The 23352-nt window shown below is 54.1% G+C and overlaps 8 protein-coding genes across 8 annotated transcripts; 4 read left to right on the top strand and 4 right to left on the bottom strand.

Annotated features, from left to right (window-relative positions):
- Nucleotides 1–276: 276 nt before the first annotated feature.
- Nucleotides 277–1877, bottom strand: C8A04DRAFT_25871 (uncharacterized protein; the record flags this gene model as incomplete). Its single annotated transcript, XM_062779723.1, has 2 exons — nt 277–1365; nt 1428–1877. 2 exons carry the CDS (start codon nt 1875–1877, stop codon nt 277–279), a joined length of 1539 nt encoding a protein of 512 aa, XP_062639732.1.
- Nucleotides 1878–2710: 833 nt separating this feature from the next.
- On the top strand, nt 2711–3683 carry C8A04DRAFT_25870 (uncharacterized protein; the record flags this gene model as incomplete). The annotated part of the gene is made up of 3 exons (XM_062779722.1): nt 2711–2978; nt 3113–3462; nt 3603–3683. 3 exons carry the CDS (start codon nt 2711–2713, stop codon nt 3681–3683), a joined length of 699 nt encoding a protein of 232 aa, XP_062639731.1.
- Nucleotides 3684–4328: 645 nt separating this feature from the next.
- C8A04DRAFT_25869 (uncharacterized protein) lies at nt 4329–5734 on the top strand (the record flags this gene model as incomplete). Its single annotated transcript, XM_062779721.1, has 2 exons — nt 4329–4756; nt 4846–5734. The coding sequence occupies 2 exons, from the start codon at nt 4329–4331 to the stop codon at nt 5732–5734; spliced, it is 1317 nt and encodes a 438-aa protein (XP_062639730.1).
- Nucleotides 5735–6827: 1093 nt separating this feature from the next.
- C8A04DRAFT_25868 (WD40-repeat-containing domain protein) lies at nt 6828–9056 on the bottom strand (the record flags this gene model as incomplete). Its single annotated transcript, XM_062779720.1, has 5 exons — nt 6828–7076; nt 7159–7635; nt 7710–8601; nt 8691–8772; nt 8915–9056. 5 exons carry the CDS (start codon nt 9054–9056, stop codon nt 6828–6830), a joined length of 1842 nt encoding a protein of 613 aa, XP_062639729.1.
- A 6061-nt stretch (nt 9057–15117) lies between these two features.
- C8A04DRAFT_9934 (uncharacterized protein) lies at nt 15118–15525 on the bottom strand (the record flags this gene model as incomplete). Its single annotated transcript, XM_062785689.1, has 1 exon — nt 15118–15525. The coding sequence occupies one exon, from the start codon at nt 15523–15525 to the stop codon at nt 15118–15120; it is 408 nt and encodes a 135-aa protein (XP_062639728.1).
- A 703-nt stretch (nt 15526–16228) lies between these two features.
- C8A04DRAFT_25866 (ribosomal L28e protein family-domain-containing protein) lies at nt 16229–16972 on the top strand (the record flags this gene model as incomplete). The annotated part of the gene is made up of 5 exons (XM_062779719.1): nt 16229–16268; nt 16337–16422; nt 16486–16509; nt 16597–16721; nt 16798–16972. 5 exons carry the CDS (start codon nt 16229–16231, stop codon nt 16970–16972), a joined length of 450 nt encoding a protein of 149 aa, XP_062639727.1.
- Nucleotides 16973–18172: 1200 nt separating this feature from the next.
- On the top strand, nt 18173–19586 carry C8A04DRAFT_35066 (lactate/malate dehydrogenase; the record flags this gene model as incomplete). Its single annotated transcript, XM_062783031.1, has 7 exons — nt 18173–18185; nt 18256–18287; nt 18355–18465; nt 18540–18627; nt 18702–19164; nt 19229–19373; nt 19446–19586. 7 exons carry the CDS (start codon nt 18173–18175, stop codon nt 19584–19586), a joined length of 993 nt encoding a protein of 330 aa, XP_062639726.1.
- A 1517-nt stretch (nt 19587–21103) lies between these two features.
- C8A04DRAFT_25864 (trafficking protein particle complex subunit 6B) lies at nt 21104–22477 on the bottom strand (the record flags this gene model as incomplete). The annotated part of the gene is made up of 4 exons (XM_062779718.1): nt 21104–21235; nt 21322–21411; nt 21843–21960; nt 22080–22477. 4 exons carry the CDS (start codon nt 22475–22477, stop codon nt 21104–21106), a joined length of 738 nt encoding a protein of 245 aa, XP_062639725.1.
- Between the last annotated feature and the right edge of the window lie 875 nt (nt 22478–23352).

Genomic DNA, 23352 nt, shown 5'->3' with positions numbered 1-23352 from the left:
AAAACAATGTGACAGCAGGTATTCGGGGTCTCCAATTCAGGGCTCACAACACGTTTACGAGGCCCTTCATAGAAGGGGGCACATATCCAAGGCAACTCTATGGACGCAATTTCAACGGCCTGTCCAACACAGCATCGTATGGTCCTCACCTTTCATCTCTATTCTAGATCCTAGCGAAGGAGTATGGTTATTGGGACTGTGGACATCACTCTTTTAGCCGTTTACGACAGGGCTTCTAGAAATTGTTAGTTCTTAAACGGAATCTTTGGAGAGCCTTCAGCTAGAAAAGAGGGAGCGGAGTTTTGCCTGATACCGCTCCTCATCTTCGACCTTAGCTTTCACAATCGTGTCGATATCTTCCCTCCAGAAAGCTGAAGTCTGCTTTAGATCCGAAATCACATCTCTGTTGTCGCAGAACTTGGGCGCAATATGATCCTCGAAGAGAAAGAGCCAGCCGTTGAGTGACCTGATGCAAGCCCAGAACCACACTGCCTTAGAAACCCATGTGTTCAGCATCGTCCGTGTAATCGGAATGTCATGTGCCGGAGGGATAGTTATCATCTCCTCTTCCATTGCGGCCAAGAATGCCTGCCGCGCTTCGTCAAACTGCTTATACTCATCGTTGATGATGTTGTCGATACTACAACTTGTCAACCAGTACGGTACGGCTAGCATTTCCGCTGGCAGCGAGCAAATCCACTCGAGATCGATCAGACAAGTGACGTTCCACTCCTCGTCTACAAAAATGTTGCTCTGATGGAGATCGGTAGGTTGTAGGAGGAATGGCCCGTTCTGGCGTTCCGGAATCATGAAGTGGTGCATGACTGTCCGGAGTAGCGTCCGGATGGTAATGCGCTCGCGGGCTTCCTCATCATCGCGAATGGCGTGGGCGTAGTGGAGGAAGTAGTTATCGTGCAGGGTGAGCATGTCGTAGGCGAAGGCGACGGGGCTTTGGTAGAGTTGGCGAGGCTGTATGTTTCGTGGTGTCCTGCTGTTTTCAAAGATCATCATGGTGGATATCAGCGGACGGTTTGTGAGCGTAATTGTCCCGTCACTCTGGTTGAACTTGAAAGACCCAATGTGCGGTTGCGGGAGACGAGCCAGCGAAAGCATCGTACGTGCGATGCCATGAAACAGCCGCGCACGGCGGTTAGAGTCGTGGCGATGTTGTGCCCAGGTCGCTGAGAGCATTTGGCCGGTCTCAGGCCCAATGTACTCCAGGAGCATATAGGCAGTGTTCACCGCCGGCGTGCATGGGACTCGCGTGTAGTTTGACAATAGGGCATAACCAAGGAGAAGATATGTGAGTCTCTTAAGGGAATGCCAGAGGCGAAAATACCATGGCCATTGACTGATGTGGGCAAACTGGGCCGGGAGAAGGGCATGAGCCAAAACGCAGCGCCTAAAGGAGATAGGGAAACACAAACCTGGCTTCCACCTGCAAAACCAAAGGCATAGAGGTACGGGATACGGATATCGGTACAGTGAGCTTGCATCCAGGCGTAAACCGCCGCCTCGCAAGAAACCTTCTCATCAATGGTGCCGGGGTGGTGTTGCTCGGCGAGCTTGTGAGGCATCGGGCAGCGGAAGACGACGCGACGAGACTCGGACGAGGCCCGGGACCGAACGTCGACGAGGACACAGAGGTTGAAGCCACCTTGAATCCATGAGTCTGACGGGAGAACGGCACAGCTGTCACCGCGGCGCAAGCGTAGATGGTGCCTCACCACCACGACGATCGAGTCTCTCTCGAGGCGAATCTGCTCCCTAAAACGCTCGGCAGCGCGTTGATGCTGGATGGCGAGAAGAAAGTCGTCTTCGTCGTCAGCGGCTGAATTAAGCGTGCGTTGCCGCCCGTTCAACAGTATACCGGCCATTGCGCGTGACGCTGTGCGCTGGACGGCAAATGGGCACGCGATGAGGAAAGAAAGGTGTAGTTGTTTACACTTCCAGGCGCAGGTGGTTGCCGATGCTATCTGCGGGTACGGATTCCGTGTGGGAGCTGAGCTTTAATTACATACCTTACCATGTAAGAAACCTCTCAACCCTGGCACCGCGCGTTAAGCACTAGCGAAGATCCCCTTCCTTTTCTTCCTGCGTCGAGTCATCCCAATAGCTTCAAGTCCCGGCCCGTAATCTACTATTGTTCCAGCCGCGTACACATAAACCTTTGATCGTTTAGGTGCCGCGAACGTGCGACTTGGACGTGCGGGTTGAAATCAAGCTTCCTTATGCCGATAAGGCACTACCTGGCTGTGGCCAAAAAAAGCGGCAGACTAAAACCGATAGCTTTAGTCCGAACCGTTAACATTCTATCAAATCTTCCCAAATTTACTCTTTTTGGTCTTTTTTCACTTTTCCACACCTCAATTTCCCCGCGCCCATAACTTGGCCCTCGCCCACTCCTCCATTCTCGTCACCATGGCCCGCACTCGAGGCCAAACAGCAGCCCCGTCACGCGAAAGCGCGCCTCAAAAGCACGCCTCAAAAGCGCGATCGCCTTCAACCCGCAGCCAGGTGCCAATACCAAAGTCTCAAGCGCAAGCGATCAGTCGAAACCGTTCACGGGCCTAGCCCCGGCGCAACCGACCCGCCGACAGTCACCGGAACCTCTGAATGCGCGACTAACCCGGTTGGAGTCTGGGTGACAGAAGGGCGCTGGCCAGAGGAACAGTGCTGGCCAGAGGAGATCTCAGAGACGGACCCCACCATGGAGCGCCTACTTCTGCGTAAGCGATCAAACTCTGCCACATCCACGGCGCCCAGCGATCAGAAGCCGCGGGAGGATAAGAGCGCTCCATATCGAGACCAGCGCTATAAGACCCTCCTCGAGGTCAAAGGCAGCTATATGAGCTATATGATCGAGTCCCTGTTAGACTTGGCCAGTGCTAGCCAAGCTCTTTGCCGGTCCCTTCTCGAGACGATGCAGCCAGTTCCCGGCCACTCCCTCTTCCGCGACGACATCTTCAAAGCCACATGTCGGAAGATACACGACAAAAATGAGGCACGGGTCATTCAAGATATCACTCGGCTGATTGTTCCTTCGGCCGAAAGTCTTGCTACGTTTGGCGCAGAGAGTCTTGATATATCCTGACGGAGAGTGTTAATGAAGGGTGGAACAACTCGATCCCCTTTACTGAACCTCGTCCCCAACCCGACTACTCCGTTGGCTTCAGGCGAGAGGCCTTCACCGAGGAGCAGCTCACCAAACTATCGCCATTCCTTGGCGACTTCATTGCTGGAGACCAGTCCCTCTTTATGACCACCTACTATATGTATTTCCCGTTCCTGACATGCGAGGTGAAGTGCGGCGCCGCGGCGCTCGATATTGCGGACCGCCAAAACGCTCACAGTTTGACACTCGCAGTAAGGGCTATCGTTGAGCTTTTCCGTGCCGTGAAGCGCGAGGACGAAGTCCACCAGCAGATCCTTGCTTTCTCTATCTCGCACGATTATTGCTCTGTAAGAATATATGGTCACTACCCGACGATTACCGGACGTGATCCAAGTATTACCGCTATCCAATTCACAAATTCGACTTTACTACACTCAACGGAAGGGACAAATGGACATCATATCGTTTTACTAAGAACGTCTACGAGACATGGATGCCTACACACTTTAAGAAAATCTGCTCGGCCATCGACGAGCTGCCATCGAGGAGTCCAGTTAAAAAGGCCTAGGGTAACAGGTAAACTATAACCTGATTGTATAGAGCTTTAGATATCTAAGTATTTTGGAAACACCGTTGGACTCACCTATATGTGCTTGGATATATACGCCGAATGTAATGCCCGATTTTTAAGATCGTAATCATACCGGTAGTGTGGTTGTCCAGTTGAGGGTGTGACCAAACCCAGCAAAGACCCGCTCAGGTGCAGCCAAAAAAAAGCGGGAGACTAAAACAGATACCTGACATAGTAAGTCCAATCCATTAACATTCGATCAAATCTTAACAGATTTTGATCGATTTAATCTTTTTGGTCTTTTTTCACGTTTTTAAATTTATTCTTTTTGGTCTTTTTTCACTTTTGTAGAAAAGTAAGTTGTCCAAGGGCTTGGTCTGCCGCTTGTTTTGACCACGGCAAGGAGCCGCTGCAATAATTACCTAGTTGACTTGTAGGGACCCACCTAAGCCCACACGGGCTTTGGAGCTTCCTGCAACACAAACTCGCATCAACTCATCAACTCATCAACTTCAACACCTCACATGCTCACTTCACAAGACCATGGCGTCCCGCCGGCCGGGATTTCCCCCGGCCTCACGGCCATCACGTTCATCACGTCCGCTCTCTCATTCAACAACCCCGTTCTCAGACCCAACCACAATGACGGCGACAAAAATCACACAACGCCCCAGCTCACACCCCAACTCAACCCCAGACCCGGCAACAACACCAACAACAACCACACCAACCTCAAAAGCCGACCCAGCACTCACCGCGCAAACCTCCCTCGCAACCCTAACCCCAGCCCTCCACCTCCTCGAGCGCGCCCACCACCGCAACAAGAACCAGCATCGACTCTCAGGCTGGTGGTGGGCGCGCGCTGATATGCTGCGGCGTGGGGTGCGGAAGCTGGTGGGGGAGTTGGAGGAGCTTATCGGTGATGGGGGAGGCGATAGTGAGAAGAAGATGACTCGTGGGAAAGGGAGAGGAAGGGGGAAGGGTGTGGCTGAGGGGGGGAGGGGGTTGCTGGAGAAGGTGGAAAGGAGGGCTGGGTTTTTGAGGTGGTCGTTGGGGCCGGGGGCGTTTGTGTAAGTTGGGATTTTTTTTTCTGGGGTTTATGTCCTCTTCTCTCTCATACACACACTCTCTCTCGCTCGACGCAGGCTAACAAACACAGCGCCTTCACCCAACTAGCCGCCGACAAAAACTTTGCCCAGCTCGGGCTGATGCTACTGGGTGTACTGGCCCAGATCGATCAGGCCCTTGCGCCGTTCGCGCCGGCCCCAGTCAACGGCGCGGCCGGAGACGTCGGCCAAGAAGCAGTAGTGAGGCCGGATGAACTCCTGGGAGCATCCGCTCCAAACGAGGACACCGAGATGGCGGACGACGTCATGGGCGTGGCTGTTTCCCGAGAGGAAGTCATGGCGTCCATTGAAGGGGACGACACATTTCCCCAGACATCGGCTTCCACGCCTCTACCCCATTCAGAGGAGCGGGAACCCTTTTCCCCGGAAACACGGCCACAGACGATATCCATCCCCACCCACACCGTTTCGTCTAAGAAGCAGTTGACCTCAGAGTCTCGGCTGGAGCGGCAAAACAAGGCGTATAGCACCGGCCCTGACGAACCAGCCCAGCTCAAGAAGAAAAAGAAAAAGATCAAGAGCGGAGGTGATGAATTCGACGACATCTTCGGCACATCTGAGCCGATTTCCAAACCCAAGAAAAAACGGCCAAAGCTGGAAGGTGGCCTGGACTCGGGCTCCGTTACAAGGACAGGCACGAGAACGAACAAGACAGACGACACCACCTCCATAGCGCCAGACCCCTCCCCTCCAATGACATTAACCCCGGCCGAGCCACCCCCCAAAAAGAAAACCTCCTCGAAAGCGAGGGTAGGGAACGATGAGTTTGATGGTATCTTTGGCTCACTCGACGACGACGGCAGCGGCGGTGATGCCGAGGAGAACACCAAGAAGAAGAGTGATAAGAAGGAGAAGAAGGAAAAGGTAAAGAAGAAACGGAAGAGGGGGGATGAGTTTGATGATATCTTTCGGGGGTTGTGATATCAAGCTATCTTACCCTTACTCACGTACAAATACCATCATAGCTTCCGACAGTAATTATAATTAATTGCCCAAATAATCAACCTATACCCAGGCACACCCCTACTTGGACATGAAATGGCCCTACACTGTCTCCTGGAGGATACAATGAACTATTCAAACCCCGCCTTGTTTCAAAACTTCATCGCTTTAAAGTTACATAATACATGTAGTATGTCACCATGATACGATTACTTACATAAGGCACACCGGGCCCATCAATGCAAATATCCTTGCTACGTAACACCCCTCCGACAATACATTCCTTACAAAACAGACTGCCTTCTCACAGACCGTTCCGACAATCTATCATCCGTGATATACTCGCCAACCGACCTCCAAGTAAAGTTCCGTCTCCCTTTATTCCACACATAGAACAAGGGACACACTGACATTTTATATCCTATCTCCTACATGCGATTGACCCAGGAAGGATCAGATCTTCCTAAGCGTGTACTAAGTACATATCAACCCCGCCTAAACAAATCAATACATGACAACGACGGACACGTACAGGGGCCTGAACACATACAGAAACACAATTACACAAGCAGCCTCAACTCGCAAAAGGGTGCCAGAAACATTAAATTGACAATAAAAGAACACTTAAAACCACAAAAAAAAGACACAAAAAACATCAACCACACAAAGCAAAAAATAGCAAAGGTTACAAGATATTTCTCCAAGCCATTCCTGACGCCCCTCCATCCCAGACAGACGGTGAGAAAAACCGCCCCCCAGCTCCTCCAGCTCCTCCTCCTCCATCATAGCCCCGAAAAAAAGTGACGCGTATCACTTGTTTGTCATCCCTCTCTTAGCTAGTTCCTGCTTCTTTCTCCCCCCTTTCCCAATCTGCTCTATCTAACTTCCCTTCTTTTTCTCCCAGCTGCGTCAGCTTAAACTACGGTGTCGCCTTCTTGCCACTTATGACCTGAGAGTCGGTACTGGTATCAGCGCTAGAATGCGACGACTGAACATCTCCTTCCGACGACCTCATCGTCGACAAGGACGACAGCGTTCCAGACGACGACGAATTCGACAGCACATGGCTACCCTACTGCCTCCTGTCAAGACGCGTGTACGACCAGATACGGGCGCAGGAATCGCCCGAGCCGGTGGCGAAGTAGCCGCCGTTCGGGGTGGGCACGGGGCTGGGGGCGACGGAGATGACCGAGTTCTTGTGGCCCTGCAGCATGAGCTGGGTGTGACCCGTGCGGGGATCCCAGAACTGCACGCCGCGGTCCTTGGAGCCGGAGAGAACCCATTCCGAATCGGGGGTGAGCGCAACACTGAGCACGAAATCCTAGATTTTGGGTATCAAGCGTTAGTAGGTCGGGGTCTTACGAGGTGAGCAGGGTAAGGAAGTGGACAAGTGATAAACGTACCCGGTGACCCTCAAAGGTCTTGATGCAACGGCCGCCCTTGAGCGGGGGCTGCTGGCCGTGGCCGATTTGGCGCGACGTGGTGAGCTCCCACATCTTGATGGTCTTGTCCAAGCTGCCGCTGACGAGCTCGCGGGCGTTGGGCGAGAACGCCACACTATAAACGCTGTCCTTGTGTCCGTCAGGGCCCTCGAGGCGCTCGAGGAGGTAGCCCATCTTGACGTCCCAAACCCGCACACTCTTATCCAGAGACCCGGCAGCCACAAGCTTGGTATCGGGGGAGATGGCAACCGTGGTGACGCCGTCCTCGATGGTGAGCGTCAGGTTGCAGTTGCCTGTTTCCAAATCCCAGATCCTCACGGTCCTGTCACCACTTCCAGATGCGATGGTGCGGCCATCACGGGCAAAGTCGAGCGAGTAGATGTCTTGGTCGTGGCCGGCGAAAGTGGTTCGGATTTGCCTGGCAGCAATATCCCAGACCTAGAGTAGAAGACACAATGTTAGACACAGGGCGGGGCCTCAAATACGGTTACAAAAGAAAACAAAAAACTTACCCTGATCAACTTGTCCTCGGCGCCAGTAGCCAGGTACTTGCCATCCGGGCTGAAGCAAACGCTCCTGATGTACAAGTCGGCATTCATATCAATGTTCTCATCCTGGAGGACGCAGATCTTCTCGCCGGTGCTGACGTCGTAGATCTGGGCGGACCGGTTGCAGCCCGTCGCAACGTACTTGCCGTCATGGCTGAAGCGCACACAGCAGACGACGCTCTCGTGCTTGAGAGTGTGAACGAGGTCGACATCGAGGACGCGCGGCACCGACTGGTTGAAAATGGCCCACCAGTCCTCCCGGACCTTCTTAATGTGGTTCGGGAGACGCTCAGGATCGAGCTCGCTGAGCGCATTGCTGTGAGAGGGGGGAGGAGGAGGAGGGTGCTGGGTCATCCGCGCATGGTCGGGCGTGGGGTGGGTCGGGACCTGAGGCGACTGACCCGGTCCGTTATACGGCACGGGAGTGTTGATCTGGGGCGTGGCAGGGCCGGCTGCCGGGGGGCGGCCAATGGCCCGCTTACCCGGACCGGGCGAGGCTGTAGTCTGCGGAGGCTGGGCAGGGAATCCGCCCGGCGCAGGCCCTTGCGGATACTGTTGCTGGAACGGAGGCTGCTGCGACGGAGGCGGAGGCGGCGGTGGGGGAGGACCCTGAAGCTGGGCTGGGGGCATATGCGGGGGCGGCTGCTGCTCCTGTTGCTGAGGATGCGGAGGGGGAGCCAGGCCTCCCTGTGTGACTTGGCCCGAGAGGATGGCACCGATGACGGTGTTGCCGTTAGGGTTGCCGATCTGCGGCGGCGGCTGAGGAGGGGCGACATGCTGAGGAGGAGGGTTCATGGGGCCGGGGCCTCCACGGCTCTCCAGCTGGCGGCGCAAAATGGCGACCTCCTCTTCGTATCTACAAACCAACAAACAAACACATGTTAGAGCGGCCGGGACCCACAAGTCGGTAGGATCATTTTTCAAGATCAATACGGGGTCACTCACTTTTGCTTCAAGCCCATCTGAGCCTGTTCCATCTGATAAACCTTCTCCCGGATCATCTGCATCTCCTGGACCTGGCCCTGGACTGATCGGAAAATGTTAGCGCATAGGTCTAATCACAAGCGAGACAACGCAGTATCAAGCCAGAAACGTGTAAACCGAAACCTGGCGGGCGCTCTCAAAAGAACCCTCCTCCTCCCTTCTCTTCAAACGCGACGGAGGCTTACTTTGATGCTCATAAGTCTCCGTTTGCCGAATGTGGGACTCGAACTCGGCGCGGATTTGGTCGAGAAGCTCGTTCAGACGGCTGGCGCCGCTGTTGGCAGGGGGGACACCCCCCATGCCTCGATGGCCCGGATACATGGACATGGTCGTCGTCGACTCGTTGGATTATTGGATCCGAGTCGAGACGCTCTTCGCAAAAGTCGGAGAGTGCGAGGTGAGGTCAGAAGCCGGCAATTGGCGATGTCCGAAGGACGGACAGTTGGAGGTTTCAATGGGACAATAAATGGATCTGTGCGCGAAGGCCGCTCGGACGGTTGGCGATGATGATGATGATGATGCACAGTGGAAAATTTTCCCCATCAACCGGTGGCCGAAAGGTGCAGTGTCCCCGCGTGTGCGCGCGCAAAAACACGGGCGAATCCAGACAGACAAATTGGAGCGAGCTTGGCGTGGGCCGTATGCACGTTCGTGATGAAACGGCTCAGGGCGCGGCAGATGCACGCTGCAATGGCTGCGCGGTCGTTCCGGGCCGTTGCGGTGGTCGGGTGGACTGGTCGCGATGACGATGATGACGGATCGCGTGTTGTTTCGATGAACAAAGTGTGTGTCGGAGCGAGGAAGAAAAAGGGACGGGGACCCCAGAGCGGAGTCGAAGGGAGAGGGGGGCGCAGGAGCGAAGGGAAGGGAAGAAAGCGGCTGATGGACTTTGGGGGAAAAGCGCAAGGCAACCCGGCCAAATCAATCGCAAGCCAAAAAATGGTACCTTGCCCGACGGGCGGCGGGTGGCACCCAAGCATCCAAGCAACTCAAAAGGAAAACCCACACAACCCACACCCTTCACACGCTGAGCACGCCCACAAGAGACCAAGCTCGCGAGCGCGCGGAGCTTCCCAGGTGCCAGGGCAAGGGTCAGGGTTCGAGTGTCGCGCTCAGGTGGGGACCTCGCAGGTGTGTGCATAACAGGAAAGCGGATACCCCAGTGGGTCTCTCCCGTCGCTGTTCTCGCCGTTCTGGAAAGCGGGAAAAGTGAGATGGAAGGGGAGAGTGGGGGAGTGGAGCCAGGGGGGGCGTGTGCAGTGACCTGCAGAAGCCCCAGAGCAACGGAGTGGCCCGAAAACTGCACGCCTCTACGCTTTGCGCACCCGCTGTGCTCCCGGCCTTCGCTCACGTTCCATCATGCTTTGTGTCCTGTTCCTCCGAATGGATCACGGCCCATGGAGAGAAGACCTTGCTTTTTTGTTTCCTATTTTTCCCGCCGGTCCACCAAGGCAAACGCCATGACGCCTGAAGAGCTAAGGCATCCAACAAAATGCGGAGATGGATATTGAGTCGATTCTCATGGCGTTTATCATGTACTAGGACAGTGCCGAAAGCAAACGGAATCGACCTACACCACATACACTACTGCGTAACCCCGAGTCTCGTCGGTCCGCGTGCACCTAGGCAGTTGCCGTGGCAGATTTGCTTGCTTCGCTTGCTGACCTTGTGACCAAAAAGCGAAGAACTGCGCCTGGCGGTCCCCCTTTTCCCCAAACTCCCCTTACCCACGAGTTCCAAAGGGCTCCAGGCTGGGGTAACGAGCATTTTTTCGGTTGATTCCCCCCTTTGACAATTACACGTAGTGTTATTCAGCCGGCCTTTCCCACAGCAAATTGGAAAAAGAGAAAACGGCCCTCGCCCGGGACCCCACGCTCTGACGCGCTGCAAGGTGCCTTGCAGCCACGGGGAATTATCCGGCTCGTCAAACCGACACGCCGCGCCTTGTCGAGGGCTGGTTCTCGAAACGGGCTTGAGAGAAATGCCGGTGGGGTTCGTCCGGCTCAGTCAGCCAGACCGGGAAATGGAACAAACTTAGGGATACATCATAAGAAGTCAACAACAGCCTCGCGGATCCCCGCATCGGCTCAGATTTCGTCGTTGCGTTATTCCTCACGGTATCCTGAGCCAACACCCTGGGCGTGAACCACACCAGGTTGAAGAAAAGAGGGTGTGTGGGCGAGTGGGGTTAGAGGGTATTTCCCCATTCGTCTCACCTGCAGGTTTCCAGGTTGTGCTCCCGCATCTCCGCTGGGCAGCGATTTGGTACACCAACGATCATGGCCCTTCCACGACACAACCCCCTTGCGGCAGGGTAATGGGGTGCGAATGTGGAAGTGTGGCTTGCCCCGACAAAACGACCGTGGTGTTGCGTTTGAGAGGGTGAGAGGGTCTGACACGAACAAATCGTGACAGCGTCAGACCCTGTCGTGCCTATCTTACCACGCTGCGGGCGGCGCAACCCACACCTTTGGCACACGGACCCATCAACCCGCTGCGTCAACTCATGGATCGGCGGAGGGTTTGTTTCCCTCAAGCTGATGAGCAGGCAAGTGGCACAGCCGAGAAGGTGGGATGATGTTAAGCGAGTTAAGCTACGACGCAAAAGTTCCAACAAATGTCAGACGATGTAAAAACAATTTTTGTTGGTCCGGCTGCAGCCTTCTTCTTCACGACCGTTGGCCCTCACATCGACGACGGTCCGGGTGGCCCAAACAACACGTGGTGGACTTGAAGTCTGTGTGCTCTGCAGAAGCGGGCGGGGATTGCATTTGCCACCACCAAGTAAAAATATCCGTGGGGACGGCCCTTGCTTGCCCTGCCTGTGCGCGCGCCACGCCAGGTTTCGAGGGGTCTGAATGGGACCCGGACGACTCACCGCTCCCGCTTGCGCCCGAGCGCCCCTCGGGAGTTCGTGACTTGGCCGTTCGCACCACAACCAACGGGAATGCAGTCGCATCCTCATTTGGTCGTTGTGGATTGCTTGCGGGGATGCGGATCGACGCTCCGCGTTTCCTGTCGGGATTGGAAAATGAGATGAGGAAAGAGGAGATAAAAACCGAGACATATATCAGCAGCGTCGTCAGCTTTGGGAAGGACAGCAAGAAACAGTCAGTAACATAGTACAACAAAAAATGGACGAGGAAACGACGGTATCAACATGGTGACTGAGGGAACCGCAGATAATGTGGGCCAGTGTAGTGTAACCATCAAGAAAAGCAGATCCGCTACAACGAAAACAACCTACAAGTAAAGACGACAGAAAACAATAGTTAAATACGGAGTTGGACTGCTCAGAGCGACATATGTAGTGTATTCGTGACGTTCAATTCGGCACGGCCCCCAACCTCTTTTGCGTCGGGATCTCTTCCCGATCTGCGGGACACTGCTCGCTCGATCCCAGAGGCCAGCCAACAAGCCCAGTTATCTCCGGAGGCCCAGCCGGTTCGGCAAGCCTGCTGCCCGGCCCGATGCGCGCATGGGGCTTTCGTCGGCCCTTGGACCGCGACCGCTCGTGACGAAAAGGGAAAGGAAAAGTGGAGGGTTTTCTCGATGATGCGATGGACAGTGCTGTGGGTGCCTTGCTATGACCAAAAAAAAAGCGACAAACTAAAACAGATATGGAGCTTAAGTCCAAACGTCAACATTCTCAAATCTTAATGGATTTTGTCAATTATAAGTAGAATCGCTACCTAGAAGCCTGGTATCCATATGATCCCAGTATTGCTGTTTAAAATCTTGTTTTAAACTCCGGATTGGTTGATTTTATTTTGTTCTGTCTCCCTTCGGTTTTTTGATATATTCTTCTCCGTCCCTTTTCACTTTTATAGAAAAGTAGGGCATCCAGGGACTTGGTCTGCCACTGTTTTGGCCACAGTGAGGGTGCTTACAGTACACCACAGCGGCAGAGAAGTTAGCGGGCTCGCGAACTTGGCTCGAATCGGACGCTAGTTAAACCAAAAGTGCATATTGCTTACTAGCCACCCATTATCCGCACCTCTCGCGCCACAGTCCTCATTCCGACAGACGTTGCATGCCGAGGCGGGCAAACTCGGCGCCGCCAAAAGTGACGTGGATTGATTGTGTTGATGTCATCCCCTTTTGATCCGGGATGTTTCATCCGGCTGGGGGAAAGGAAAGGGCTAAACTTGATCGGGAACATGAAACGTCCCACCTTTCGGAGTTTTGTTCCGAGAGAATAAACTGGGAGATATTTAAGATATCGGCTTCCTCCTTCCCATCGTATTCGCAGGTGGGATATCTAGAGAGAGACATAGCTGGGTGAACGGACATCGGCGATCTGAAATCATTTGAAGCGCGAAACAGGTGGCATATCAGTTGAATGATGCGAGCTTGACTCGTTACAACGACGTTGCCTAACTGCTCTAAACCATCCCGTTGAGCACGCGGCCTCGAACTGTGTCCAAGGCCGGAGCGATGCTCCGAATATGTGAATCTCCAGCTCATGCCCTCTCTCAAGCTGACGTCAAGGCCATATATCTATGCTCGTAGTCTTATTAAAAAATAGTCTTCGTTGCTCGTAGTTTCGAATGTTTCCTAGAACCCAAACCGCCAGTCTTTTTGTTGATACTGCTTCTATCTCGTCCCCTTATGGCACTAATGGAGATTGAGGAGACTATGGACAAGTCTCAATACCAAGGCCACTGGAAGCTAGTGCCTCCAAGACGTGACACCGATCGACACAGATCAAGATGGACATCGACTGCGCGGGACTGCGGAATTCTCATTATTATGTACCTTCTAGCCACATGCATCCCCCTCATCCTCCTTTACTTCTGCATGAAACTGGCTGATCATGCCAACGGCTCATCCCCACTCGATACGGCACTGGCATCCTTACCAATTGGATTGGAGACGAGGGCGGCTGGTTTAGGCCAGTCTTGGCAGGAATCACCGTATGTCGGGTATGGTAGTGAGGTAGATGCGGCATGGGATGAGCTCACTCATGGTATGGCCCTCAATAATCTCTCGTGGGGTATAGCAACTGCTAATGGGGAGGAAAGCGAACCGCGTGTTCGTGACCGAAGATGAAGCTTCTGTCTTAGGCACAGCTCATCTAGGGGAAAAGAGCAAAGATCCTACGACCGAGGTGTGGGGATACACAGCTGGTGTCGAAGCGTTCTACCAGCTGCGTTGTCTTGACCTGCTGCGGCGAGAAGCCCATGCGAGCGGACGAATGAAAGGTGATACTGAGATTGGTAAGTGAGCTTGAGCTTCTGATATGGACCGCCCGACCTCTGACAACCGCCTCAGATTACTGTGTCGAACAGCTCCGAGAGGCTTTGATGTGCCACAGCGATGACGTCCTCATTCCCACCCCCAAAGGGGCCGCAGATGAGTTGGGCGGAGAGGGCTCTCGACCTCTTGTCGGTGCCGAAGGAAATCGACAGTGCCGAAGCTTTGAAGGGTTGAAACGGTGGACGCACGAACACTCGGTCGAGTCCGAGGAGCCAAAATAAGGCCAGTGTTTAGGCTAGGGAACCGCGCCCTGGAGTGGGAATAATTGGGGGAGAATCCACCTCGAAACCTTTTTATTCCGTGCGGGCTGTCACCATGTTCTGTCGGCATATTATTTCTTGGCGTTGAGCACTCCAACAAAGCACTTAAGACTTTGTGAAGATCAGGGTAAAATCTGTCTCGGGGCAGAAAAGCAGAGTGGACTCTGTTTTACGGGCAAGAGACCAAGAGGACGAGGGTATATGTATACGGTCCAACGCGTACCTTCCCAACAATTACACACCGTTGTCTGGCCTAGCGGTCACCAGCGGTGGTCCTTGAAAGGGCCTGCCTTGAGCGATGGGTTTGTTCGCTTGACCGTCGAGGTCAAGGGTTTGATTCATGGCAAAGGCAGGTTAACGAGTAGGGATTTTGGCTTGCTACTCTCAAGTAAACTTGCCACACTAGTAGGTAAGCTGGCGACTTACAGTGTGGGTAAAACAGGGTTTCGTAACCGGGCGGCAGCCCGCTGAGCTTTTGCTGGTTAGATATTTTGATCTTTTGATCCTTTGCTTCTTACTTACTTAACTTCGAGTTCCCGCAACTAACAATACACAGTCGTTGGGCCCCCTGTCCCACAGTGTCTGAGTTGTTACCTTCCCTTGTGAGACAATGTTACCTCGTCCTCCCGAGATTCCTTCGACGCCTTGCCGACCCACGCAGAGACAGAGGAAAACGCACATAGGAAATGATTCGACGCGCGCACAAACGGAGAGCAAGGAAAATAGTAACGACTGACAGACTGGGTGGATTCAAGTCACACCGAAAGGAAAAATTCAAGGAACCAAAAACAGCCACCCGCAATAAAACTGGCCAACCCTAAAAACAAAATCCGACAACGACCACCCTACCCTACCAACCACACCCACCATCACGAAAAGCTGACAAACTTCGGGTCCCTCGGTCTCCCATCCGCACCAATCCCATTCTCCTGAAACCGCTGCTCCATATACACCCGCCTTGCCTCATCAAACTTAAGCCGCCTCTTTTTCATAATCCGCAACACCTCCCTCTTCGCCGCATCGTCCAGTCCCGCCCGGCCATCCCCGCCCTCGACATTGCCCGTCAAATCGAACGTGGACGACGACAGGCCGGCTTCGATGTCGTCCTCGAAGGAGCCTGGCGCTAGTCGCGAGTAGAGGTATTCGCCGCCCGGGAGGTGCTGGGTTAGGCTGTGGAATGCGTCTTGGAAGGCTGGGATCCAGCGGGCGCGGGTGAGGAAGAGGAGGGTGCCGGTTACGAGGACGAGGAAACTGAGGCTGTAGAGGAGGTAGCCCATTGTGTCGGGTGTTTTTGGTGATTGTTAGGGGAGGAGAGTGGCGATGTTGGCCGTGTGGTTGTTTTCGGATAGGTCGGAGAAAGGAGATCGGGGTTGTTAGGGTCTCGATATCGACGGCGCCGTAATTCTGGTTTAGGCGAAGCGACTTGTTTACGATTCGGCGCCGCGGGGGAATGGGTTGGGGCGCAAGCTCGCAAGGGAGGATTCGTCAGCGGCAATCAGTTGTGGTTGAGATGCGCCGGGCGCGGGGAAAGTAATAAAAGTTTAAGGAAAAGGAGGTTCAAATGAAGGGAAGGTAGGTCGCGCTATGCGGGTTTGAAGAACATTGTTCAGGCTCAAGAGGTGAGCCTGGGTTTGTTGAGCGCGAAACATTCAGGAGGCCCGAAGATGTGTCGAGAGTGTCGCCAAAGAGGCCGCCGTCAGCTTTCATAGGTAATGGACAACTGACGAATATGGAACACGAGACGACGCACGGGCCAGAAGTAGAGTTAAGTTGTTCGACGGCTAAAACGAAACCGGATTAGCGTAATTACCTCCATCTGGCTCTGTTTGATTGACTAAGCTAGCCCCAAAACGGCAATTTACGCGAGCACACACTCGCCGCACCAAAAATCCAGCATTTGGGTCTGAAATTCGATATCACGAAAACTCCAGACGCCTTGATTCCGAACGTATCGCCCTGTTCAACGTCCATACCGCCAAAATGTCCAACGTCTCCGCTGACCTTATCTGGGAGGTTTCCCGTACGTTATCCTTTGATCGGCGGATCTGGGACCCTTGCGCACGGAATTTCTGACTTAGAGTTTTGCAGGCCTCCAGAACTCCTACCTCGTCAAGACGAGGACTGCTCAGTTCTCGCGGGACCCCCTGAACCTGAAGAACGTGCACTCGCGCAAGGTACGACTCGAAAACTCGAATTTTTGGGAATCAAATGAATGGGTGGGCTAACACAGTGGACAGTACGCCGGGTTCGTCAATGACAAGGTACGATAATCTGGATATTACTTACGGGCGGGGTTTCGAGGCAGCGCGGAACAAGGAGGAAACAGAAATCTAATACGAAGGGAATAGGCTATCGGCATCTCCGCCAACGAGAAGGGTGGCGTTCAGGTGATCAGCAAGAAGCCCGCTTCGGCCAACAAGCCTGCTTCGGGTCTGCACACCGTCACCTACGGCGGCAACAAGACCGGCCGCAAGTTAGTGCCTCCCAATAACTCCCGGGTTCGACGACAGGGGAAAACAATTCTGACGTGACCCTTCCATCTTGAATAGGACCTACCGCAACGTTGCCAACCAGGCCGCCAAGAACGGCTACCGTGCCGACCTCCGCTCCGTGGCCGTCTCCCGCGCGAGCGCCCTCCGCCGCGCCCAGCGGCCCGCGAAGGCCGACCCCGAGCGGAAGCTCCGTGGCAACGCTGCCAAGAAGGCTGCTGCCGCTAAGCAGTAAGCTGGGGTAGTAGTAGTCTAAGGGCGATGGGTAGAAGGATTGGGTTAGGGAAACGGGAAGTGCTCTGTATTCGGGCCCGCACGCTTCGCGCCAGGGAGAGAGCATGACGGACGGAATTGGGAACGCCGGGCAAATTAGGACAGGACGGATTGCTCAAAACGATTACTCGCATTCGGGAAAACGGCGTTTTGACTGATTGATATCCAAACAAATCAACCACCCAGAAGCGGAGTCTTTGCAGCGCGAATGGTTGTGTCGGGACAATACATATATGATGGGCGCACAAACCGCCCTGATGCCAAGCCTTACCTGTTTACCTTGCCACCGTATTTCGACAAACCGAGAACCCACTTACGTGACGCCGTGTCCTGAGTTAGGCACGTACTATGTGCTGTAGTAATGTAAAAAGAGGTAATGGGGAGAAAGGGACCTCGGGAAGTCTACTTGAATACATTCATGTCATTCATGTCCGCAAGGGTGCTTGGTGGACAGGCTTCGGGTCGAGACATGGCGGCATCCCGGTCTCGCCCGATTTTGTCAAACCGAGAACCGGGCCTCGGAAGTTGGAGCGCACGGGAAACTGCATGTGGATGGATTCCTTCGCGGACGAACATCCAAATAATCAATCAGTCAAAGAAGATGGAGGGAAAGGGAAAACAAAAATAAGACGTGGGAAAGAGGCAATGAAACACTTCACTAGTAACATTACAAAGCGCCGAATAGCCGGCTCCTTTACGTGGTACCTTACCTACCTAGGTGTCCGAGGACGGAGGGGACAGCAATGCAATTGATCCAGACCCCGCCATGCACAACACCGTCTCAGCAGGCGAAGACGGAACGCGGGGCAGGGGCTCAGGCCTGAAGGCGCGGCGGTGGGGGAGTGCGCCTGCAGCCGAGTAGCAGCCCGGCTGCCCCGCGACCCCGCCAACCTCGGGGCGTTTCGTACTTAACCTGCCAAGCTCCTCAGACTAGCTCGCGATCGCAACATTGTGTCCTCCTCGATTCTCCCAGTGCCTTTTTTTTGCTGCTGTGCCATCCTCCTCCAGGTAAATTACCCAGGATCCCCTCAAATTCCCTGGATGTTCAATTCCACTTTCACTCGATCTAAGTGCTAACACTCGGGTCTACTTCCTCGTGAATAGCTGACCTTTTATACCCCGCTTCACCTTCCGAACTCTTCACCTTCATACCACAGTCAAGATGGTCAAGGCCGGTAAGAAGCTGTCCTGAGCTCGGGTTTGTGTGCGCGATTTAGGATGCTTGGAAATTAACAAGATGCGCAGTTGTTGCCGGTGCCTCGGGCGGAATTGGACAGGTTCGTTTTCTTACCCCTTGGTTGCGCCAACCGGCGGGTTATGCTAACTGTTGTTCCCTTGATCTAGCCGTTGTCGCTGCTCCTGAAGCTCTCTCCGCTCGTCTCCGAGCTTGCTCTCTACGATGTCGTCAACACCCCCGGTGTTGCGGCTGACCTGTCCCACATCTCGTCCAGCGCCGTAAGTCCTCAAGTTCCTGGGGACGAATGGGTCGTCACTTCGAGCTGCCGACGATTGCTGACGCTGGTTGATAGAAAACCACCGGCTACCTCCCCGCCGACGAGGGCGCCAAGAAGGCCTTCAAGGATGCCGACATCATCGTCATCCCGGCTGGCATTCCCCGTACGTGCTGATATCGATGGTCGAAGCTGCTCCCACGGTAAAGAGTCTGGTGACTGACCGTACCGCTTATCTAGGCAAGCCCGGCATGACCCGTGACGACCTGTTCAACATCAACGCTGGCATTGTCAAGGGCCTGATCGAGGTGGCTGCCGAGGTCGCCCCCAAGGCTTTCATCCTGGTCATCTCCAACCCCGTCAACTCGACCGTCCCCATCTCGGCCGAGGTTCTCAAGGCCAAGGGTGTCTTCAACCCCCAGCGCCTCTTTGGTGTCACCACCCTCGACATTGTCCGCGCCGAGACCTTCGTTGCCGAGATCGCCGGCAAGAGCAACCCCTACGAGCTGACCGTCCCCGTCATTGGTGGTCACTCCGGCGAGACCATCGTCCCCCTTTTCAGCAAGGTCGCTCCCTCGGTCACGATCCCCGATGACAAGTACGATGCGCTCGTCAACCGTGTCCAGTTTGGCGGTGACGAGGTTGTCAAGGCTAAGGATGGCCTCGGCTCGGCCACTCTCTCTATGGCCTACGCCGGTTACCGGTACGCTCCCACTACGAGAAATCCCGAAGCTCCCCTAGTCCTAAACGCTAATTTTCCCCTTTAGGTTTGCCGAGAAGCTTCTCAAGGCCGCTGCTGGCGCCAAGGGCCTCGTCGAGCCCAGCTACGTCTACCTCCCTGGTGTTCCGGGCGGCGAGGAGATTGCCAAGAAGACCGGTGTCGATTTCTTCTCCGTCCCCATCGAGCTCGGCGTATGTTCTCATTTCTCAATTCCTCCGATATACTATAAAAGAAACGCAAACTAACACATGAACCCTCTCTAGCCCAACGGTGCCGAGAAGGCGGTCGACATCCTCGGCGACATCACCGACAAGGAGAAGGAGCTGCTCAAGGCTGCGGTGGCTGGCCTGAAGGGCAACATCGAGAAGGGTGTCCAGTTTGCCCACAACCCTCCCCAAAAGTGAACCCGCCCCCCTTTTCTTTGATTTCCTTACTTTTCCCAGGTAGTGGGATGGCAGGACGGCCCCCTGACCACACCCCCATTTCCTTTGTTGATTTGATCGACGACGATGATAAATGAGGCTATATGCTATGTGTCTTCCCCTCTTTCTTTTCCTTGTCTCTTTTGTTGAGGAATATCTGCGGTGGCCTACCAGCTTAGTCCCGGCCCTTTCTATGGCCGGTAGAGCAAAATAGACAGAATTGCCTCTTTTATGTCAACCCTTTTTTGATCCCTATATTATCTATCCAATTGTCCGCTTCAAATGTCCAGTGGCTAACTTGCAATCCTTTCTTCCTTTTCCTAGGTTGTGATTTGACAATTAAGTCAAGAAGTTCTGCCTGTCTCACTACAGGTGAGCCGATATCGGGGTATCGTCGTCCAGTAATAGATCTTCCCCAAGACTAAAAAAAATACCAAAAGAAATCCCTGAATTTGTTCCCCCTCCTTCGCCAATGCAATGCACGTTTGTTTAACCCCGTTCTCGCTTCGCTACAATAAATCCTGCATCTAGCAAGTGTTTTGAAAGGCTTATTTGGCGGGCAAAGGAACCCCCACGTGGATGAAAGGGGTAAAGGGTGCATTGCGGGGGAAGGAAGAGGCTATTAGCAAATGGGTGGTTTGCTGATGAGGGGGCGGGCGCGGGAAAGTATTTAAGCGGTTGGTTGGTTGGGGTATTTTAGGTATTACTTGTTTGGGATGGGGATGGGAAATACGAAATAGTGGATGTTGGAAAAAGTTGAGAAAACGATGAAGATGCATGCAGTTGTTTGAGGGTTTGGAAGTTGTGGTGCGGGAAATAGGGATGGATGAGAAAGAATACATGTTGACCTAGCCACTCTTGTTGTGATAGGTGATGATGTGAGAGTGAGTGATTATCATCAAGAGGGTGTGAGCGGATTCTATGGGAAGTTGCATGAGACAAACTGAGTGTCAAACCAGAGTTCTTCACACGAACCCGAGGATCCGAAATCGGGAAATAAGTGTGCTTTGGACGTTGGTCTTACATCTATAGTTCTTTTATGTCTCTCACACCAACCTAAAGGCCCTGGCTCACATGCGCCCAAATGCTCGAGGCCGGTTACTTAGTCTTGTGCGCGAGATATTCCTACAGCCCTTACTGACGGACCACTGGCCAGCTATGATTTGCCGTACGCAAGTCTATATATCCTCTCCCAAGGGCAATAGGTTGGCTTGGGTTTGATCGATCGTCCCGGGCGCCTCGCCTCTGCGTATCGCCTCGTCGTCTTCGTCATGTCGTCCCCGTCGCCACCAAGCCGTTGACCACAAGGCCATGGTCTCTGCCGTTGTCCTGCTCTCCCGCCGTGGAAGTCCCCCTCTCCCCTCCGTAAAGGGGGGCAGCAAGATTGTAAAAGCCGCATGAAGACAACTTTATTCTCGCACCGCATCAGACATTACACCGCATCCCTGGGTATCATAACACACACAACCATCACGTTCCACATCCTCTTCATACCGAGCTCACGTCTTAGCCGACACCGTCTTGATCTGGAAAATGGCGCTCGGTAACTCCGTCGTCTCGGCTTGGACGGTCGCCGAGATGCCGAGCCCGGCCAGCGCGCCGCGGACGATACCGCAGGGGAGACGGAGGAACTGTATGAGTGGTTTTAAGTTAGAGATCTCCTGATTTCTGGAGGCTGGCTGGCTGTTTTTTGCAGGGGCGAAGGAGGAAGAATTACCGGCTGGGCGCCAATGACTGCTTGGCTACTTGATTGCGCGCTCATGCGTGAGAAGGGGCGGAAGGCGTTGTCTGTGAGGACATAGACTCCCTATTTGGATTGAGTTTAGCTACCGAAAGAAGAGGGACGGTTATCGGATAACAGAAAGAAGAAACGGAGAGGGCGCGTGCAAGGATCGCCAAAAACCAAAAAGATCACCAGCCGACCTCCTTCACCGGCTGAAGGAGGGTGCTTTGGTTACGAAAACCCCCGATGGGTTTTTCTCCGGATTGAACCGGCAGCCTCTCGGTCGGTTGTCGAGGGGTGAGGCCGCCGCATTGTCGGCCCCCCAGCCAACTATGCCACTTGACAAGTTGAGGGTATTCTGGGGGGCTCGGTGGCAGGAGGGCCGTGGACCTTCTATGTATACCACCGGACGGTAGGTGGTGAGGGAAGGAAGGAGGTCGACAGTGCGGCCTTGATGCCGAAGCGCTGCGCCGGTGGGGGACGTGACCGAAGAACGGGAGGGGGAAAGTGCTTACTCTGTGGTTGGTTTTGAGGTTATCCACCTGTTTCCGGAAGACCAGTGTCCATAGGTCCTTACATATGAACTTGATCACGTCCAGAGTATCATTGAACCGTGGCCTCTCGCGGGAGAACCTGTGGTACAAGTCCCAGTTAGCCCTCTTTTCCTTCCATAGCGGGAATAGCAAGAAACAAGAAAAACGCAACACAAAGCGTCCAACCCATCATCCCCCAACCTAAACCACAGAACTTACCTCTCAACAAGCCCTTGCCCAACCCGATACCCAATCGCCTCCAACCGACAAAGCGCCGCCTCCCTCTCCTCCCGATCATCCGCCACATCCCCCGACCCCAACCCAGAAGCCCCCCTCGTCTCCGACCCTATCCCCCCCCTCGCCTTATCACTCTCTTCATCACCCTCCTCACTACTCCCACTACCACTCTCGCTCTCCTCACTTTCGTCCCCATCCCCATCTCCGTCCCCAGAAAACCCAGCCCGTTCCCTCGCCAACGCAGCCGCCTCCAAATCGTTAGCCACCCGATAAGCCATGGGCACAAGCTCGATGAGGAGGAAGTCGAAGCAGGAGGAGGAGAGGAAGCGGGCGGTTGGGTCGGAGGCGTTGTAGGGGGGCATTACGGCTTCGAAGGACATTTTTTTGGTTTTTTTTTTAAGGGGGGGTTGTTTTGTTTATGGGTTGGGGGTTTTGGGTGGTGTTGGGATTGGGGGGTTGTTGGAGGTTCGCTTTAGCGATGGGATGGGCGTGTGTTGTTGTGGATCTCGGTGCGTTGGGTGGGTTGAGCCGGTAGTTGGGTGATCGGGCTCGGTAGGGCTGTGCAGGCGGGTTCCTTTGTTTGTTGTGTGTTGTTATAGATCACGGTTCGGACTTGAAGGAAACTTCGCGGTTTGACGGTGCGCAAAGGCCAGCTCGTTGTGTCGACGTACGAACTGCGGGCGGGGCAGAAAGGAACAGCGGATGTCGTTGCGAGAGGCTGCGCTATGGCTGCTTATTCGGGTCGAGTTGGGAGAATTCGACGGAATTTCTGGCCGGGAACGCCTATTTAGTCGGTGCGGCGCGGTAGTGGTGGGATTTACTTTGAAAGCTTGTCGTTGCTGGTTGAGGAAGTCAGTCTAATTCCGGAAATGTGACGAAGTGGGAGAGCTCCAAGCTCCGCCAAGCATGCGCCGCTATGCATCTACCCGAAATGCTCTTAACCAACATCGATCTCACAGATCCCTCCAGCAAACGCAACTCTCCCTCTCTCTCCCGTCAGGCACCCAAAGGTAAATAAATGTATACGGCTCAATTTCGTTCCGCCTATTCCTGCACTAGAGAAAAAAAAGAAAGCCACGACGGATTTTGGCTACTGAGCCAGGAAAGTTATCACCAAAACGGTAGATCAGGCCCGGAGACTATGATACCTATCTAGGCCCATCCTTGGAAATCCCCAAGGGCGCAAGCAAACGCGCTCCTCTCCTTTACGCTCGTCCCTCTTACCCGCAAACGCCCCAAACGCCGTCCAGCTAAT

The sequence above is a fragment of the Dichotomopilus funicola genome, assembly GCF_033296635.1.
Source record: "Dichotomopilus funicola strain CBS 141.50 unplaced genomic scaffold C8A04scaffold_9, whole genome shotgun sequence".
NCBI classification, from domain to species: Eukaryota; Fungi; Ascomycota; class Sordariomycetes; order Sordariales; family Chaetomiaceae; genus Dichotomopilus; species Dichotomopilus funicola.
This window is presented reverse-complemented; position numbering and strand designations above follow the sequence as displayed.